The sequence below is a fragment of the Scyliorhinus torazame genome, chromosome 7 (genome assembly GCF_047496885.1).
Source record: "Scyliorhinus torazame isolate Kashiwa2021f chromosome 7, sScyTor2.1, whole genome shotgun sequence".
NCBI classification, from domain to species: domain Eukaryota; kingdom Metazoa; phylum Chordata; class Chondrichthyes; order Carcharhiniformes; family Scyliorhinidae; genus Scyliorhinus; species Scyliorhinus torazame.
The window spans coordinates 135,136,426-135,156,383 of record NC_092713.1 but is presented as its reverse complement, the minus strand read 5'-3'; the positions used below and the strand labels follow the sequence as shown (position 1 = coordinate 135,156,383).

The window sequence follows — 19,958 nt, the reverse complement described above, 5'->3', positions numbered from 1 at the left end:
ACCTCTTTCCCAAAAACAAATCCCTAAAATATTCTGTCCTGACCTGCAGCCACCCTTGGAACCTCACATCCAACCCCTCCGGAGCAAACCTATGATTATCGCAAATCGACGCCCACAGAGATATGCCTTTTTAATAATACTCTTTATTATTGTCACAAGTAGGCTTGCATTAACACTGCAATGAAGTTACTGTGAAAATCTCCGAGTCGCCACACTCGGCGCCTGTTCGGCCACACTGAGGGAGAATTCAGAATGTCGAATTCACCTAACAAGTGGCCACCGAATATCTCTGATCCACCCTCAGAATGTCCACCACCAACCTCAACCTCTCAGCCCGGCTCTGCTATTTCCCTGTCCTCCACCTTCTCCTGCCACCTCTTCTGGCTCTCCACCACGAACACCATCTCTGCCTCCAATGAGGCCAGCTGGTCCTCATGCTCACCCACAGCCTCCTCCACCTTCTGGAATGGCAGACCCTGCGCCTCCACCCTCTGCTCCACTCTCTCAATAGTCATCCGAAGCAGCTCTACCACCTTCGCTAGGTCCTCTGATACCTCCTGCTTCTGCTGCTGGAGCTTGGTGTTCAGAAGGTCCACCAGTTGGTCAGTAGACCACAGGGCGAGAACACCATCCCAGAACCCTTCGCCATCTTCGGGCAGCACGGTAGCCTTGTGGATAGCACAATTGCTTCACAGCTCCAGGGTCCCAGGTTCGATTCCGGCTTGGGTCACTGTCTGTGCGGAGTCTGCGCATCCTCCCCGTGTGTGCGTGGGTTTCCTCCGGGTGCTCCGGTTTCCTCCCACAGTCCAAAGATGTGCAGGTTAGGTGGATTGGCCATGATAAATTGCCCTTAGATCCAAAATTGCCTTGGTGTTGGGTGGGGTTACTGGGTTGTGGGGATAGGGTGGAGGTGTTGACCTTGAGTAGGGTGCTCTTTCCAAGAGCTGGTGCAGACCCGATGGGCCGAATGGCCTCCTTCAGCACTGTAAATTCTATGATAATCTTTTCCTCTGTCACACCTCGAATAACCTCTCGGCCAGGCTGCTGCCTCTTACTCGTAACACCTCGTCTGGTAAGCCATAAACCGGCCCCGTCGATGGAGCACTTCTATTCCTCACTGCTCATGCACCTCACATCAGCAAACACCCCTTAACGTCGAGTGAAAAACGACCAAGCAATTCCACCTTGAGCGGCAGCCGCCAAATGTGCGACCACTCACTCCATGGCCACCATCGGAAGTCCCATGCAGGCTTTCCTTAATAAATCCACATTTATCCAAGTGACTGAAATTCTTTACCAGATTATCATCCCTAAAAGCTTTCCACTGCTAATATTAAATTGATTGGCCTGTAATTACTGAGTTTATCCTTGTGCCCCTTTTGAACAAGGTTGTAACATGCAATTCTCCATCCTTGTATCTAAGGAGATTAGAAGATTAGGACCAATGCCTCTGCAATTTCCACCCTTACTTTTCTTGGTATGCTCAGATGTATTTCATCTGGTCCTGGTAACGTATCAACTTTTAAGTACAGCCAGTCTATCTAATACCTCTATCAATTTTTAGCCCAGTCATTGTGCCAACTATCTCCAGTTTCACAACTTTGTCAGCATCTTCTTCCTTGGCAAAGGCATATGCAAGTATTTATTAGGGGCTGGTTTAGCACAGTGGGCTAGATACCTCGCTTGTAATGCAGAACAAGGCCAGCAGCGCGGGTTCAATTCCCATACCAGCCTCCCCGAACAGGCGCCGGAATGTGGTGACTAGGGGCTTTTCACAGTAACTTCATTGAAGCCTACTTGTGACAATAAGCTATTATTATTATTATTATTATGCTGTAGTAGTATTACGTCATGCTCTTTGCCTTCATGCATGGATCCCCTTTTTGATCCCTAAATGATCTTACTCCTCCTCTTATCACCCTCTTACTATTTATATGCCTGGAGAAGACTTGTTGATTCACTTTTACGTTGGCTGCCGTTCTCTTCACATACTCTCTCTTTGCTTTTTTTATTTACATTCTCACTCTCACATCCCCGGAAGCTTCTGTGCTCAATCTGGTTATCACTGGTATGAACTCCGCTCCTGTAGTGAGTTTTAAAATCATGATCTTCTGCCTCCGAGACGAGAATGCTACCACTGAACCAAAGCTGACGCGTAATGTGGATACAATTTTGTTTGCTATTTAATTATTATTGGGGTAAATATTTATGTGAATGTACCGTTTTTATTTTTCATTTCAGGTGTGCAGCAATGGCACCAGAGTGTTTGTACACAACGACATATTGTCAAAGTTTGTGGAAAAAGTGGTGGCAAAGACAAAAGCAATAAAAATTGGAGATCCACTACTTGAAGATACTCAAATGGGCGGTCTCATCAATCGTCCACACCTTGACCGAGTTCTGTCCTATGTAAAGCAGGCTAAGGAGCAGGTACTCCAACATTTTGGTTGTTCTAAGTTTGCTGCACTAATTATCCTCATTAGCCATGTATGTTGTTTGTAACATAGTCAGTGGTCTAATCTGAGGCAGTGAAACTACTGAGAATTTGAGTACAGGAGTGGGGATGACTTGCTGCAATTATTCAGGGCCCTGGTGAGGCCCCACCTGGAATATTGTGTGCAGTTTTGGTCTTCATATCTGATGAAGAATGTTCTTGTTATAGAGGGGGTGCAGCAAGGTTTACTCCCTGATTCCTGGGATAGCGGGACTGTTGTATGAGAAAAGATTGAGTCGGTTAGGATTGTATTCGCTGGAGTTTGGAACAATGAGGGGGGATCACATAGAAGCCCATAAAATTCTAACAGGACTAGACCGGGTAGATACATGAAGGATATTCCCACTGGTGGGGGTGTCCAGAATCTGGGGTCACAGTCTGAGGATACGGGATAGACCATTTAGGACAGCGATGAGGAGAAATTTCTTCACCCAGCGAATGGTCAGCCTGTGGAATTTGTTACCACAGAATGTAGATGAGGCTAAAACATTTTATGTTTCAAGAAGCAGTTAGATATAGTAATTGGAGGGCAGCATGGTGGCACAGTGGTCAGCACTGCTGCCTCGCGCAGCCGAGATCCCAGATTCAATCCCAGCCCTGGGTCACCGTCCATGTGGAGTTTGCACATTCTTCCCGTGTTTGCAAGGGTTCGCCCCCACAACCTAAATGTGCAGGGTAGGTGGAATGGCAAAGCTGAATTGCCCCTTAATTGGAAAAAATGAGTTTTGTACTCTAAATGTATTCAGAAAAAAATATAGTACTTGGAGAGAAGGGGATCAAAGCATATGGGGTGGTGGGGGGGTGGGGGGGGGAGAGAAGTGGGATCAGGCTATTGGGCTGGATGATCACCCATGATAATGAATGGCTCAAAGGGCCAAATTGCCTCCTTCTGCTCCTTTTTTCTATGTTTCTAATGCCTTGCACTGTTTTAGTGTAAGCACTGCATTGGATGCCTATGGAGTTTCCTAGCACATTATGGGTTAATTTAAATGTTTGGGCAACTTGGGCAGTGGTGCCTATAAACATTTATATTTCATCTGCTGGGAAAGGAAATCTATGCATTGTTGCACTCCGGAACTGGAATTGCAGCTAGACAGTCTAACCTGATATGCTTGATTGGATCCAATGCTGGTCTAAGTGAAGCTTGTTTGATTCTGCCAGTCAGTGATCTTTGTGCACAGCGACTGATTTGATTAACCAGAATAAAAAATATTCAAGTCACAATAGAGTAAGAAGTAATACAAAGCTTGCATCTCGTCTGTTAGATGTCAAAAGGATGATGGAGCTTCTACAAAGATATTTGCCACTGATTGGTGATAATGAACATTCCGTAGTTTATGCTAACTGGAAAATGAAAACTGCAAGTGTCAGATTAATGTCGGCAAAACTGAGGCCAGCCTCTCCAAGAGAGGCCTCGACTGCAGCAGAAAACCTAGAATCTTGCAAGTCCTACTTGACTTGTTAGTTCAGCTCTCTTCCCCACCCTAGGTCCATTCAGCTTGCAAGCTGCTTTCTCTCTCCTCAACATAGTTGCACCTCCTGAGTCTCAGCCTCACTCCAGAGCCCTAGTCATTCTTTTGTAGTATCAAAGCTCAATTTCTCTATTGCCCTTCCAGTTGTCTTCTGCATTGCGCTTCAATTCATTTACTTTGCCAAATTTCATGTGCTCACTTACACTCCGTTCAACATTCCCATGATCCTGTCTTAGTCTGAGCTTCACTGACTTGCCTGCCAATTTCATAATTCTTGTACCTGCTTTCAAATTTATGCATGCCTTCACCCCAACCTACTTTGGGGATCTCCTTTGCTTTACATTGTTGTACTCTGTCCATCGAATACTGGACCCGTCTCCAATCACTTTATTCCCCTCTCGGCAAAAATTATTTCGCGTATTATGATCCTACCCTCTGGAATTTACTGCTTGCTTCCTTCCAACTTGCTGTCTTTAAAAACCGTCCTGTGCCCGTATCTTTGATTCCCCCACACTAGTCCCTTCCTGTGTTCAGTGTGCAGTTTATCCATTTCCACAATAGTGTGAACACACTGCGACATCTTCCTGCATGTGAGTAGTGCTGTGCAAGTCCAGGTACTTGCCATTGCATTGGAATGCTCGTAGCTGCTATGAGATTTGTAATCCTGATCCTTGTTTACAGGGTGCAGCTGTTCTGTGTGGCGGAGATCGGTTTGTTCCTGATGATCCAAATCTGAAAGATGGATATTTCATGAATCCCTGTGTTCTAGGTGTGTTGCTCAATGCTACAATTAATAGATCAAAGTCATTAGAATAGACTTGATACCGAAGATCATTTTGTTTAAAATATTAGATCTTGATTGGTGTAAAGTGATGCGGTGTGATCTCTGACACCTTCTCATTGCACTATAAATGCATGTGAAGTAATTGTTCAGCCATTAAATGCAAATTAAATGACTTGCCTTCCAAGGATATGATATATTTAGAACATTAGTGTTGTAGTTGGCCTGATTCCCAACAATCTTTACTGGTGCTCGCTACAAAAAGCAGCTTCCATCAGTCGGCCGTTGTCTCCAACTTAGTGGTAAGTGGGATGTAGAACACTTCAGGTTAAACCAACTACTGTGTTCTCACTTGAGCCATCAGGATGTAAGGCATGATTCCGATTCCGGATACCTAGGGTAGAAAATGCCACATTGCCAGACCATGTTTTTCAGGATCAGTCACGACTTGGTTCCTATTACAAGAAATAAATCTACACAAACTGATTAATACAATTGAAACAGCAATACATCCATCGCTTGATGCTCTGTTGCTTTTGACCATTTTCTGAGACTGTTAACTTGGAGTTTCAAAATGAGTCCTTTTTAATCAGAATCTTTGGATTAACGTTTTGCATAAATTCTCACTTTGGCAACCTCACCGTAGCGACCTGGAAACGCTTTGAATTATAGGTGTTGATGGCAAGGTCATGGTTATTGCTCATCCTTCGTTGCCTTTGAAAAGGTGATGTTGAGTCGACCTCGAGGCATTTATGTGAAAATAAATTTTGTGTCACAAGTTGTGGTGGTATGTATTAGGGGTAATGTGGTACCTGTGAAGCCGAGAGGCTATTGGCTGATAGGTCCCAGGTCCTGGTTGGATCTGCCGACTTCTGGCTCCACCCTGAAGGCGGAGTATAAGAGCTCGAGCTTCTCCCCGCAGCCTCATTCTGTTGCTGAGCTGCTGGGGACAAGTCTCGCTTAATAAAGCCTAGATAGACTTCATCGCTTCTTGTCTCGCGTAAGTCATTGTGCGCTACACAAGTACCAACTTTAAGATAACAATGCATTTCCTATCTGGATGCTCCTGAGGAGTCAGGCACTACTTATAATGGGTCTGCCCAGATAATAAATGTATTAATTTATTTCATTAGGTCTTAATTCTATAAATAATTCATAAACAGGTTGGCTGTCATTTAAACCTTCTCCATCATGGTGAATATTTACTGTTCAAGTCTCCATGCAGGGAGAAATTTAGTCTGATAGCACCGTGTTCCCTCAGTACTGCACTGGGCTATCTGAGGTGCCACGATCAGCACTATTTTGCAGAGGAGCAGGGGAGCACCCCCTGATATCTGGCCAACATTAGCTCTCAACTAAAATGAAAATTAATCTGGTCATTATCACCTTGAGGTTTGCGGAATCTTGCTGTGCACTGATTAGCTGGTTCCTAAATGACAACAGTGACTATACTTTGGAAGTACTTTATTGACAGTAAAGTGTTTTGGGATGTCCTAAAAGAAATGCAAGTCTGTCTTACATAGAATTTACAGTGCAGAAGGAGGCCATTCAGCCCATCGAGTCTGCACCAGCTCTTGAAAACAGCACCCTACCCAAGCCCACACCTTCACCCTATCCCCATAACCCAGTAACCCCACCCAACACTAAGGGCAATTTTGGACACTAGGGGCAATTTAGCATGGTCAATCCACCTAACCTGCACATCTTTGGACTGTGGGAGGAAACCGGAGCACCCGGAGGAAACCCACGAGCACACGGGGAGAATGTGCAGACTCCGCACAGACAGTGACCGAAGCCTGGAACCGAACCTGGGACCCTGAAGTTGTGAAGCAATTGTGCTAACCACTGTGCTACCGTGCTGCCCGTCTTCCTTTTCACAAATCCATTACTAGAAATTAGTCATGGAGGCCTCTAAACACTTGCAAACTAAAGGACAAAAAAATTAAATGGCTTTAATTAAAATTAAAAATCCCAGTGCCACAATTTTGATAAAAGGGTACAGAGGATTGATCCACATTTCTGCCGAGTACAGTGATTTAATACTTTGAAGTAAAGGTCACTGTAGTCTCAGATGACCATAGGCTGCTTTCCTCTCTTGAGGGGGAGAACTGGCTGGTGGTCAGGTTAAAGAAGGCGGGCCTTCATGAATAACCTCTGCCAGTACGGGAATTGAATCCTTGCTGCTGGCCTCACTCTGCATCATGAACCAGCTGTCTAGTCAACTGTGCTGAACCAGCCCCCACTTTAAAGTGCTGTGTTATGAATTAACTGTGCACTAATTCTCATACATAGGCGATGAGTGCCTGATGCTTGAACATTGGGGGAGTTAAATGCTTCATTTCCTGTTACATGCTGGCTTTGAATCTGTGGCATCTACAAGTAATGATCTGTGTCTGGGCAGGGAATTGCAAAGATGAGATGACCTGTGTTAAGGAGGAGATATTTGGACCTGTGATGTCAGTGTTGGCATTCGATACTGAGGATGAGGTCATCGAGAGAGCAAATAACACCAATCTTGGTCTGGCAGCTGGCGTGTTCACCAGGTACTGTGCACCTCGCATTTTCCTAATGCTAGATTGTTTATTTAATAAATAGTGGCGGTGGCTTACCTGCTCTTTCTGTAATGTGGACCTAGTTAGATGCAGTTAATAGCGATGGTATTACAGACCCACGTCCCTGGGTTAGGAAGGGGAAAGTTGCAATTTTGTATCTTCCCCACCACAGGATGCCTTCTGACAAGGTCAGGCGAGACTCTTGGGCAGTTTCAATAGAATAACCTTCAGACACTCGTATCTGGAATTTTACACACAACATTCTGTCTGCCAGAGCTGTTTGAGGCATGTGCAGTTTTATCCCAGTGAAGAGGTAATGCCTTTAGGAGAGAAGTGGGTCTAGAAAATCAATGCCGGTGCTTGAAGTGCTCTTAGTATCATTTATTCCAGCAAAATAACACGTTGTGGTTCTGTTGCTGTTTGATGGAGGCACGCTTATCGTGCTCCATACTTGTAGATATTTTAATTCTTGTGGCCACTTTACATAGTTTTCTGTCCAGCTTTGCTGTACAATATCATTCTTAAAATAAAGTTAATTGTAGCGATAGGGGAGCAGGAGATAAAGGATGCGATTGGGAGGATGCAGTCGGGGAAGGTGGCAGGGTTTCCGGTGGAATATTATAAAAACTTCAAGGATAAGCTGGCACCCCTGATGGTGGGGATGTTTGAAGAGGCAATAGAGAAGGGGGTGTTGCCACAAACCTTGGGGCAGGCATCAATCTCCCTGTTGCTAAAAAAAGATAAGGATCCGACGGAGTGTGGATCGTATAGGCCCATATCACATCTGAATGTGGACGCAAAAATATTGGCGAAGGTACTGGCGGGTAGGCTGGAGGAGTGCCTCCCGAAGGTGATGGGTGAAGATCAGACGGGTTCGTGAGAGGAAGGCAGCTCTTTTCAAACGTTAGAAGGGTATTGAACGTTGTTATGGCACCGGCAGAGAGGAAGGAAACAGAGGTGGTTGTGGCATTGGACACTGAGAAGGCATTCGACCGGGTAGAATGGGGGTACTTGATGGCAGTTCTGGAGCGGTTTGCAATTGGACCAAGATTTGTGAACTGGGTAAAGCTACTATATAAGGAGCCGAGGGGAAACAACATCAGCTCGAGATACTTTTCTCTCCACCGTGGGACGAGGCTGGGTTGTCCTATGTCCCCCCTGCTGTTTGCACTCACGATTGAGCCGTTGGCCATCACATTAAGAAGTTCGGGGGTATGGAAAGGAATAGTGCGGGGGTGGGATAGAGCATAAGGAGTCCTTATATGCCGATGACTTGCTGTTATACGTGTCGGAACCGAGTGTGTCGATAGGGGGAATATTGGAGCTGCTTCGAGTGTTTGGATCTTTCTCTGGATAAAAACTAAATCTAGACAAGTGAGTATTTTGTGGTGTCTCAGCCAGGGGCGGGGGCAGGGGTGGGGGGGCTGCCATTCCGTAGGGCAGGGACTCACTTTAGGTACCTGGGGGTGCAGGTTGCCCGGGGGCGGGGGGGCGCTCCACAGGTACAACATTTCTAGTTTGGTGGGGAGAGTGAAAGCGGATCTGGCAAGGTGGGATGGTCTCCCTCTGTCCCTGGTGGGTCAGGTACAGGTGGTTAAAATGAACGTGTTGCCACGATTTCTGTTTATTTTTCAATGCCTGCCGATTTTCCTGCCAAAGGCTTTGTTCAGAGAGATTGAGGGAAGGATTACGTCGTTCATATGGCGAGGGAAGGTGGCCAGAGTTAGAAAGGTGCTACTCCAGAGGGGAAGGCAGGCAGGGGGTTTGGGTCTTCCGAACCTGATGTATTACGAATGTGGAGAAGATGCGGAGCTGGGTCAGAGGGGTTGATTCCCAGTGGGTCAGAATGGAGGAGAGTTTGTGCAGGGGGTCAGGATTGAAAGCTCTAGCAACAGCGCCACTCCTGATACCCGGGGAAGTACTCCGAGTCCGGTAATAATAGCTTCATTGAGAATTTGGAGGCAGTTTCGCCAGCACTTCGGGTTGGGGGCAGGGTCAAGGGAAATGCCGACTGGGGGGAACCACAGATTTGAGCCAGGGAGGTGGGATGGAAATTTTTGGAAATGGGAGGAGAAGGGGATTAAGACACTCAAAGATTTGTTTCTTCGGGGTCGGTTTGCAGGATTGAAGGAGCTGGAAGCGAAGTATGGACTGGAGCAGGGGGAAATGTTTAGATACATGCAGGTTCGAGATTTTGCGAGAAAGGAGATACAGAACTTCCTGGAGGAGCCGACCTCCACATTGCTGGAGGAGGTGCTGACGACGGGGACTGGAGAAGGAGGTTGTGTCAGCAGTCTACGGAGCTATTTTGGAGGAGGAGAAGGCACCGCTGGAAGGGATCAAAGCAAAGTGGGAGGAAGAGTTGGGAGAGAATATGGAGGAGGGGTTCTGGTGTGAGGTGCTCCAGAGAGTGAATGCCTCCACCTCGTGCGCGAGGTTGGGGCTGATACAGCTGAAGGTGGTATACAGAGCACACCTCACGAGGGCGAGGATGAGCCAATTCTTCGAAGGAGTAGAAGATGTGTGTGAACGTTGCCGGCGGGGGGGGGGTGGGTGCTGTCCCAAGCTACAGGATTACTGGAAGGAGGTTTTTAAGATAATTTTTAAAGTGGTGCACATGAAACTGGACCCGGTCCCCCGGGAAGCCATATTCTGGGTGTCGGACCAGCCAGGGTTGGAAACGGGAGCGGAGGCAGATATCATAGCCTTCGCCTCGTTGATCGCCTGAAGGCGGATCCTGCTGGGATGGAGAGCAGCCTCTCCACCCTGTGCCCTGGCGTGGCGGGGGACCTGTTGGAATACTTGACCCTTGAGAAGGTTAAGCATATTGAATGACCAGAAGAGCCAATTCTTCACATAGCGAAACAGGAATGCGAATGAAATATCACGTAGCACAGAATGTAGGAGTAATACTGTGCTTATCAATATGATTGGGTGAGAGATAGTTTATATAGTCCAGTTCGAACGACTGAGGTAGTTGTTTAATGATGGTGATCAACAAATTCACTTGGTGCTGTGCCTGTGCTGTTCAGTTTATGCATCTGTGAATGAGCTGTTCAAACTCGAGTCGAACTTGTATCCTGATGATTAGTAGCGATGTAAAAGTGGATTGTTTTGCAGTGGGTAATGTGTGTTTTTCAGAGATGTGACTCGAGCGCATCGGATGGCAGCGGCTCTTGAAGCAGGGACGTGTTTTATAAACAACTACAATGTCTCCCCAGTTGAGATACCGTTTGGAGGGTATAAAATGTCAGGTAGCTATCAATTATATTTTTCTGGAAAAATTGAGATTAAGTGTTTCATTTAACTGAAAAGTAATCCCTGTTCAATTGTTACAGGATTTGGAAAAGAGAATGGAATAGCGACAACTGAATATTACACACAACTAAAAAGCGTTTACGTGGAAATGGGAGATCCACAATGTTCTTTCTAAACTGCAACAATATTATCTGTTGGTGCCTGAATTTAATGTTGTTTCAGGTTAGTTTATAACCCCATATAACAAGGAGTGAAAGCTATTTTTTCTTCTTTAAAATTTCCAAACTGTAATTGTGCTGATTCTGCAATTAGTATAAGGTGTGAAGTTTCACTCGCCATTCAAGCTTTTGGACCCAATGTATGAAGTGAGGTTTTTTTTCTCCCCCTATCTGTTCAACTGTATAGTTTTGTTTTAATAAAATTATAAACCAGTCTTTAATTCTTTTAAAAGCAGTAACTTATTCTCTCTCATTTAGCCAGGTCTGACTGAAGCACAGTCTATGACAACTTTGTGAAGATAAATGTTTTTGGATCCGTGGACATTTTAAATCTCAACTGGTGAACGTCCTTATAGCGTCAGTTAGTTTGTTTTCCTCTTGCTCAGGAGGACGGTAATGTCATACCCATAAAGAATTCTATATCTGCATTCCATATAGAGTAAAATTCATTATTCTAAATGTTCATGGACAAGAGCAGAAAATCATGTCAATGAATATGAAAAGTGAGGAATAGCAGACATAAAACTTGCTGCCTTTCCACTGGTGGAAAGTTATTTTACAAAATTAAATTAGCAGCAAATTTAATATTTAAGACCAGGGAGGTGATTCAGTTCTGAGTAAGCAAGATTAACCATCTTCAGATGTTGCTTTTTAAACTAGGTGTTCTGAGATTTTCCTCCTTATTAAATGATGCTGTTCATTATCATGAATGCATTTTGTAACAGTTATTTCAAACAAAATTTTATTTCCAACTTATAGAATTTCACACTGCTGTTGATGGAGGAGCAAGGAGGGGGGCATTGTTGCAGCACAGTGACCAGTTCACCTCACTGGGTGGTGGGGAATAACAAAGGGCTGAGTGCCAAAGTGGAGGACCTGGCGAGCAGGTCTGAAGGCAGAATTCGAGGGTCAGAAGCTGATGGAGTATTTTGCAGAGATGTTCGGCAAGTTGTTGGGGCAGGAGGAGGACCCCTGTTCTCTGCGAACTGGATAGGGCTTACTGGTGGATCTGGCCAAAGGCAAATGAACCACAAAGAGCTGTGATAGAAGGAAAAGGTGTTGAATGGCACAGTGGTTAGCACTCTTGCCTCAGCTCCAGGGACTGGGTTCAATTCCGGCCTTGGGTGATTGTTTGGGTGGAGTTTGCACTTTTCCCCCGTGTGTTTTTCCTCCCACAGTCCAAAGATATGCAAGTTAGGTGGATTGGCCATGGGTAAATTCCCCTTTAAGTGTCCAAAAGATTGGGTGGGATTACAGGGATAAGGTGAAGCCTTAAGTACGGTGCTCTTTCCAAGGCCTGATGCATGCTCACTGGGCCAAATGGTCTCCTTCTGCACTGTAGGGATTCTATAATGAGGTGTGTGAAGGTGAGGTGGGATGGTAGTGGCATTCAAATATACCAGGATCTCACGGCGGAGATGGCGAGCAGCCTTTGATCGGGCGAAGCCGGCATTGTACAAAAGTAACATGAGGTTTGGGGTGGTCCACCTGGTGAGGGATGACTACTTTGAGACGGCGGAGGCATTTGTGAAGGCTGAAGAACTGGGACTGAATTGAGTTTGGACATTATCTTTTTTCTTTCCTAGGTTGGGCTTGGGAGGTGGGGTTTTTTTGTCTGAGGGATTGAGTTTTGGGGAGGGGGGGGGGGACGGGACCTGTGTTGGTTTCCTAATTGATTCTAGCAGTTGCCACCTCGCTAGCAAACGGGAGAGGGGGAGAGAGAAAGAGTGGCCACAATCTTTGGAACCTGTATGGACAGGTTCTGATGGGCCTGGGAGGTGTGAATGGTGAGGGGGATGGGAATCGATACTGGGAGAAGTGGTTTTGAGGGGATGTGGCTGGAGGGCTTCTGGGAAGTGGAGGGTGGAAAGTAGGTGGCTGACAGCGTCTAGGAGTAGGGCTGGATACTGCTTGCTGGACGGGGCCGGGAGTAGCAGTTATGACTGATAGGATGGGTGTGGATGTGTGAAATCCCACGGTCCGTTTGGTAGCATGGAATGTGCAAGGGCTGGGAGGACCGGTGAAGCAGGCAAGAGTTTTATCACATGTGAAGAGTTGGAAAGTCGGCGTGGTGGTATTGCAAGAGACCCATCTAAGGGTCAAGGACCAGGACACCAGGTGAGGCTTCGGAAGGGGTGGGTGAGCCAGGTGTTCCACTTGGGCTTTGATGAAGTGTGTGGGGGGGGGGGGGGGGGGGGGAAATAGCGATATTCGTGGGTAAAAGAGAGAGTGGTTTCAGACTGAAGTTGGTGGCTGACCAGTGGACAGATGTGTTATAGCAATGGTTGCTTTAGAGGAGAGGCAAGTGGTGTTGGCTAGTGTGTACACCTCGTGAAGGAGAAACTTAAACAGTGCTGAATCCAAAGGTGGATAGGTAGGTTCAAGCAATGTTTGCTGATCCCCCAGGAGAGAGGGGGGTTGGAGGAAAGCCTGCGGAGGTTTTTGCATCCGTAAGATGGGGAGTACTCAGGCCTTCGCCAGTACATTGTGTATTCAAGGACTTAATTTTTATTATGGGGAAGGCGCTGTTGGCCGGGGAAGGCGCTGTTGGCCGGGGTGAGGAAAGTAGAATATTCTGCAACTGTCATCTTGGACCATACTCCACATTGGGTGGATGTGGTCTTGAAGAAGGGGCTGGTGCAGAGCTCTGGCTGGATGTCAGGTCCAAACTTTGGGAAAGGCTATTGAGGATTGTGGGTTTTAATAGGAATGGAGGGGTTTCACCATCAGTGGTGTGGGAAGTGTTGAAGGTGGTAATGAGGGGCGAGATCATCTTGTTTAAGGTTCAGGTGAACAGGGAGGAGCGACAGCACCTGGTTAAGGAAATTTGGGGTGGATTGAAAGTATTTGGACAATTCGGCAGTTGAAGGGGGCTGTGTACAAGTATGGGGAGAAGGCCAGCTCCGCCGGCAGGTGGTTGAGAAGATTGTTCAGAATGGGGTGGGGGAGTTGGTGGTGGCAATGGAGCAGGTGAACCAGGCATTCGAGGAGTTTTATGGACTGTTGAACAGGTCGGAGCCTCCAGAGGATGAGTCAGACCTCAAGGAGCTTTTGGGATGGGTTGGAGTGTCTGAAGGTAGGAGAGGGCAGGGATGGAAGAGGCATGGGTGGCAAGAGACACTATGGGTATGGCACTGGCGCCAGATGATTTCCTGATGTAGTTGGCACTAGTTGGAGGAGCACCTGCCAAAGGTGACTGGGAAGGATCAGACAGGGTTTGTTGGAGGTGGCACTGGATGCAGAGAAGGCAATTTGATCAGCTGGACAGGAATATTCACAGTGATGGAGAGATTTGGGATTGGGCCCAAGTTTGTGGTGTGGGCTTGGTGTATAAGGAACCAAAGGAGTGGGTGCGCACACATGCAAAATTTCTGTTAGGCCACTCCTGCCTCATTCCTTGATCTATGTCCCCCTCTGGTTTGCACTGGTGATAAAGCCCTTGACCCATAGCGTGGAGGTTCTTGGATAAATGGGAGGGGCAAAGGTGGGGTGGGAGAGATAAAAGAAAAGGATCTGTTGCATAGCTCCAACCCGGGCTCTTCGGTGGGGGATATAATGGGACTGTTTTAAAGATTTGGGGGCTTTTCAGGCTATACATGTTAAATTTGAAGTGAGTGTTTTTGGTGTCTGAGGGTGGGAGCTGGTTTGGGAAGTTGCCATTTCTGGTGGTAACTTCCCACTTCGGGAGTGCAGGTGGCTTGGAATTGGGCCTGGCTCTAAATTAATTTAAGAGCTTGGTGGGTAGGTCAAAGCGGACTTGATGGTTCAGCCTTTGGAGCCGGACAGACAGACTGTGGGTGAGGCTGGAGGTAGGCTCGTAAGGGGTTGCGGGCGCTGGCAATTGCTCCTGTTTGCCCCAGGGAAATAATTGGGGATATGGAGGCAATTTTGGCAGCACTATGTTAGGGGCACGGTCAAAGTTGATGCTTTATCCAAGGGAATGGCTTGAGCCACGGAGGGCCCGACCAATACTGCCCCAAGATGGAGAACGTTCTTTAGCACCAATTCAGCAGTCTTGCATATGGATTTGGAGCCTAGTCAAAAACAAAGGGAGTTTGTAATGCGTTGGATACAGTTAAACATATAAAACTACGATCTGCAAGAACCTTCTTCTCATTTTATTAAAAAAGTTCAGTGTACAAACTTCAGAAGCAGGTGATTGCTATTAGAGATAAAGCTGCTGCTGTAGTGTCGGGTTTGTCAAGGTTATAAATTAACCTTTGCAGCAATGTCCATGCAATCCCAGTTGGCAAATTCCAAATGCTGTTGAAGTCCCCATGAGTGCCAGAAGAGCCAGTGAACCAAACGCACCATATACTCTATTCTTAGGGTCTAGAGAAAAGAAAGGAAATATAATCAAAGATTTAAGGGAATGCTTATAAAACAATTCATTAACTGAAAATTGAAGTAGTTTAAACTGGAGCTATGCTAACACAGTAGCACAGTGGTTAGCACTGTTGCTTCACACCACCAGGGGTCCCAGGCTGGATTCCAGTTTAGGTCACTGTCTGTGCGGAGACTACATGTTCTGCGTGGGTTCGTCCAGATGCCCTGGTTTCCTCCCACAAGCCCCGAAGGATGTGCTCATTAGGTGAATTGGACATTCTGAATTCTCCGTCTGTGTACCCAAACAGGTGCCAGAGTGTGACAACTAGGGGATTTGAAGTGGTAATGTAAGCCTACGTGGCAATAATAAAGATTATTATTTTCTTCAAAAGGCTTGAAGCGGTCAAAAGTTGCTACACTTGCATTTCAGCTAATCTTTTAAAAGGGGGTGACAACTCTTCTGCATCCCCCCCACCACCACAAAGAAAATGAACACTACAACATATTAGGACAGAGGTTGCGTCATGTCTGGTTCATTGTGCAATCTAGGAAGATATGTTGAAGATCCTCCTGAAGATTGATTAAGACTGGCAAATGTTCAACTTGGATAAGTACAGGACAAAAAGCAAGACACTAAGTGATCTGATTGAGGTTTGAAGCGAATAGTTGTGTTCCAACTATGCAAGGCAAGATCTAGGTTATGTTATGAGCCCGGGTTTAGAGAACCCCAAAGCGTATCATGAGTTCACCCGACCCACAACTTTTAATAGATAGTGGTACGGGGAGCACACGGCCCACTCTACAGGTGTGGTACAGCAGAAATGGAAAAGTCTTTTTTAAAAGCAAAACCATGTTTATTCTATGAACAAGTTAACCTTTTTAAAACAGTGAACATCTTAGCAACCATCAATTCAAATACAACTCCCAAAGAATACAACATTAAGTAATCCTCAGTAACGTCCCAAACAACATCCAGAAGACCAAAGAAACACATTAGGTTTACATTCACTACTGAGAACATTTATAACTCTGAATTCACCAAATGATCAAGATCAACAGTAAACCTGCTCTGCCTGGTTCAGCTCCAACACTGAAAACAAAACTAAAACACCCCGCAGCAAACAGCCTAAAACGAAGGTAAAAAGCTGACAGCCCAGCTCCATCCACTGACATCACTGCAGTAATAAACACCCATTAAAAGGTACTCTCACTACAGATGTATACACTTTTTTTTTTTTTTTTTTTTTTAATATAAAGGTACTCTCATGACCGTTAGATGCTCAATTTGACACTAGCACAATGACAGGCAGGAGGGTCAGACACGAAAACCCCCAAAGCTTGCATATTTTCCCTTAAGAGTCCGATCAATCAGCTAGTCTTCCAGTTGGGATAATAGTGTACACCAGAGCACACTGCAAGTATAAGTAAGGAACCTGCTGAATTGGGTTCTTAGGAGGGTGGGCACAGTGAAGATGCAATCCCCCAACCACAGGAATCTTCCTATAGAGGAATGGGTATACATGTACTCCTCCTGGCTCACAGGCATTGCAGCAAGGTAACTTCCTTCTCGCCAGAATCCTCCCGGCCTCCCTTCAGGTCCAGAGTTACTCCAGGCCTGGGAAACCCAACCAGCCATTATGGAACCTGCAGAACTCCTGATTTGACTAATCACCTGATTGAGGGTTAAATTATTCCAATATCTAGGCAAATGTTTTTCAAATGACAGATGAATTAGTGTTGATTGTAATATCATTGCAATGTCCTTTTGAATTTGTCTAGCATTATGCTAGTGGGTGTGGCAGTGTTTCTTTAAGTTACAAGGAGTGACTGCTACAAATTATATGCAAAGATAATTCAGGAGGCAAATTAAGGAATTTTATATGCAAAGATAATTCAGGAGGCAAATTAAGGAATTTTATATGCAAAGATAATTCAGGAGGCAAATTTTAAGGAATTTTATATGCAAAGATAATTCAGGAGGCAAATTAAGGAATTTTAATGTAATTTTGAAAAAAATCGAAATGGACAGTGAACAAATGTAGTTGGAATACCACCCCAAGCTCCTAGTGACTATGTTAAACCCAAATGGTGGTTATCTACATTGGAATATACAGAAAGTCTGATATAGATTTAGGTTGAAGCACCTACCTCCAGTGTAATAACCATGTGCGTAAGCAAGTCTTCCAATTATCCAAATTCCTCCGAGTGCACTGACCAGTCGCTTAAAACAAAAACATAGATAAGTTCAAAGTGAACTTACAGACAAGAGGACACATGAAGGCTATCATTCAGCGCTGTACAATAAAAAGGCTGCAATGCCGAAGTGTAATTTGAGGTACTGACTTCTGAAGGGGATGGAGGAGATTCCATGGCAGATGGTTCTGGTGCCCTCGCCAAATTTTGCTTTGTGGAACTTGCCGTGTGGTATTGTCGATTTGTGCTTTTAAGTGCACTGGGGCTTGACAGCATTAACTGGGATTTACAATTACCAAAGAAAATAGGTTGTCCAAGTCTCTGAAGCACAAAGGAGCATGGTGATCATTGCTGCCCAGTAAACCCATGACCTTAGTCTTGGGTTTCAGATCCCTCAAGGTCCTCTTACTGTGAGGTGAGGATGAATTTTGTTGTTACTATTATGTCTGCATTTGTCAAAAGGATGCTCCCATTACATCACTATTGATATATCTATGGCAGTGGGTAGCCAGAGGATTTGTTTCCCAGGTTGTTTAATGAAAAGCCCATTTTCTCAACTCCATGTACTGCATCTCAGTTTTTGAGTGCTCCTATATGCTTTTGGAGACATGGGACACTGCACTCAATAAAGCACTGGAGTACCATCCAAGATCCACAAAATTCAATGGCATGTACAGCAAACTGGACATACCCAGAATCAAAGCCAATTACTAAAACCAGCTCTGCTGGACAAGTCACGTCATTCACATGGACACCAGACTCTTCAAGCAACCAACTTTTATCACAGCAGAAACCTTTAGGAGGACGGTGGAAATACTTTCAGGGCATCCCAGGTTCAATTCTGGCCTTTGGTGATTGGGTGGAGTTTGCACATACTCAGTGCCTGTGTGGATTTCCACCAGGTTCTCCGGTTTCCTCCCACTGTCCACAGATGTGCAGGTTAGGTGGATTGGCCATGCTAAATTGCCACTAAGTGTCAAAGTTTAGGGGGGGTGGGTGAGATAGGATGCTTTCAGAGGGCTTTCAGAGGGCCAGTGCAGACTCGATGGCCTCCTTCTGCATAGAGCTTGTGACTGACCAAAAGAAGAATGGAGAAGGCACCAAAAAGAAACTTCAGGAGCATGCAGGAGGTGATGAGCTGGAGAGTGCATAATTCTCCCAACTTGACCTACCCAACCCTGGATTTGTGGCAGGGTTTACAGGTCAGACACTGGAAGCAGCCATCTTTTAACTGGAGTGTTATCAAAACAGTTCTGTTCCTCAGAACTCTCTCAGAAGATTGCAACATGACAAGTAGTTACGGTTACTGAACTATTCAGATTTTGATGGAGCAGACAATTCTAAAAATCAATAGAGAAACATTTAACAGGAATAACATTTGTCTTTTTCTATGCATTAAAGAAAACGTGGATATAGTTGCTAAACTTAGTGGAATTCAGATAATAATCAAACCAAGGACCGGTAAATTAAGAGTCGTTGTTGAATATGGCCCACAGTGACGGTTAGAATTTAATTGAATACTGGATGACTTTAATAGTCAAAATAATGAAGAATGCAGCTGTACATAGTTCTCATTGCAGAGCAGCATCCAAAAACATGAACTATTCAGACACGAACCAGGAGATTGAATGAGACACTCTTCTCCCCCCCCCCACCCCACCCCTCCCCATGAATAGCCAAGGTACATCAAATAAATCATCTGCCAATAAATTCAAGGAACTTGACTCTTCAATATTTTCAAAGTTCCAATGTACAGATTGACATTTCCAGCCAGATTTGGCAGTGTATTAAGTTTGCATTTAAAATAAAAGGGCATGATCTAACCTAGTGTGGTAGCAAGTAGGAATTGTTGATTTCCCAATGGCCGACCCAGCGAGGCAGTCAGTCACATTAATTAGGGCACATTTTTTGAAAATACGTTTATTGGACCTCATGTATCAAAAATTAACAGTAACCCCAAGAACAAATATTGGCATTAATTACAGCAAGACTAATTATAACAATACTCTGATCATTAAATAGAGGGTGGAAAACGTGAGACAGCAATCACACAAGACAGGCTAGTACATTATGCAAATATTGGTGGCTTTGTGCCTCTACACAGCCATGAGTGACCCGTGGGCTATGTACATTCTGTCGATTGGCTATGGTGCAGGATTGGGCAGGTGCTTTATTCTCGGAGTCCCTTTTGTGGTGTTTCCTGGGCCAGCCTGCCATTAGAACATAGAACGATACAGCGCAGTACAGGCCCTTCGGCCCACGATGTTGCACCGAAACAAAAGTCATCTAACCTACACTATGCCATTATCATCCATATGTTTATCCAATAAACTTTTAAATGCCCTCAATGTTGGCGAGTTCACTACTGTAGCAGGTAGGGCATTCCACGGCCTCACTACTCTTTGCGTAAAGAACCTACCTCTGACCTATATCTATTACCCCTCAGTTTAAAGCTATGTCCCCTCGTGCCAGCCATTTCCATCCGCGGGAGAAGGCTCTCACTGTCCACCCTATCTAACCCCCTGATCATTTTGTATGCCTCTATTAAGTCCTCTTAACCTTCTTCTCTCCAACGAAAACAACCTCAAGTCCATCAGCCTTTCCTCGTAAGATTTTCCCTCTATACCAGGCAACATCCTGGTAAATCTCCTCTGCACCCGCTCC

General features: G+C 45.4%; 2 protein-coding genes across 3 annotated transcripts in view; one reads left to right on the top strand and one right to left on the bottom strand.

The window, feature by feature from the left end:
- Positions 1-10,996, top strand: part of LOC140426583 (4-trimethylaminobutyraldehyde dehydrogenase-like) — an 89,309-nt gene extending 78,313 nt beyond the window's left edge. For both annotated transcript variants that reach the window (XM_072511526.1, XM_072511527.1), the window contains 5 exons: positions 2,242-2,430; positions 4,648-4,735; positions 7,149-7,290; positions 10,441-10,553; positions 10,638-10,996. In XM_072511526.1, coding sequence (XP_072367627.1) covers positions 2,242-2,430; positions 4,648-4,735; positions 7,149-7,290; positions 10,441-10,553; positions 10,638-10,732 — 627 coding nt within the window. In that variant the 3' untranslated portion in view covers positions 10,733-10,996. The remainder of the gene's footprint in view (positions 1-2,241; positions 2,431-4,647; positions 4,736-7,148; positions 7,291-10,440; positions 10,554-10,637) is intronic.
- Positions 10,997-14,872: 3,876 nt separating this feature from the next.
- mgst3a (microsomal glutathione S-transferase 3a) overlaps positions 14,873-19,958 on the bottom strand; it is a 48,543-nt gene continuing 43,457 nt past the window's right edge. Inside the window, exons 5-6 of the mRNA XM_072511528.1 lie at positions 17,250-17,322; positions 14,873-15,107 (exon numbers count right to left, since the gene is read on the bottom strand). Coding sequence (XP_072367629.1) covers positions 14,989-15,107; positions 17,250-17,322 — 192 coding nt within the window. The 3' untranslated portion in view covers positions 14,873-14,988. The remainder of the gene's footprint in view (positions 15,108-17,249; positions 17,323-19,958) is intronic.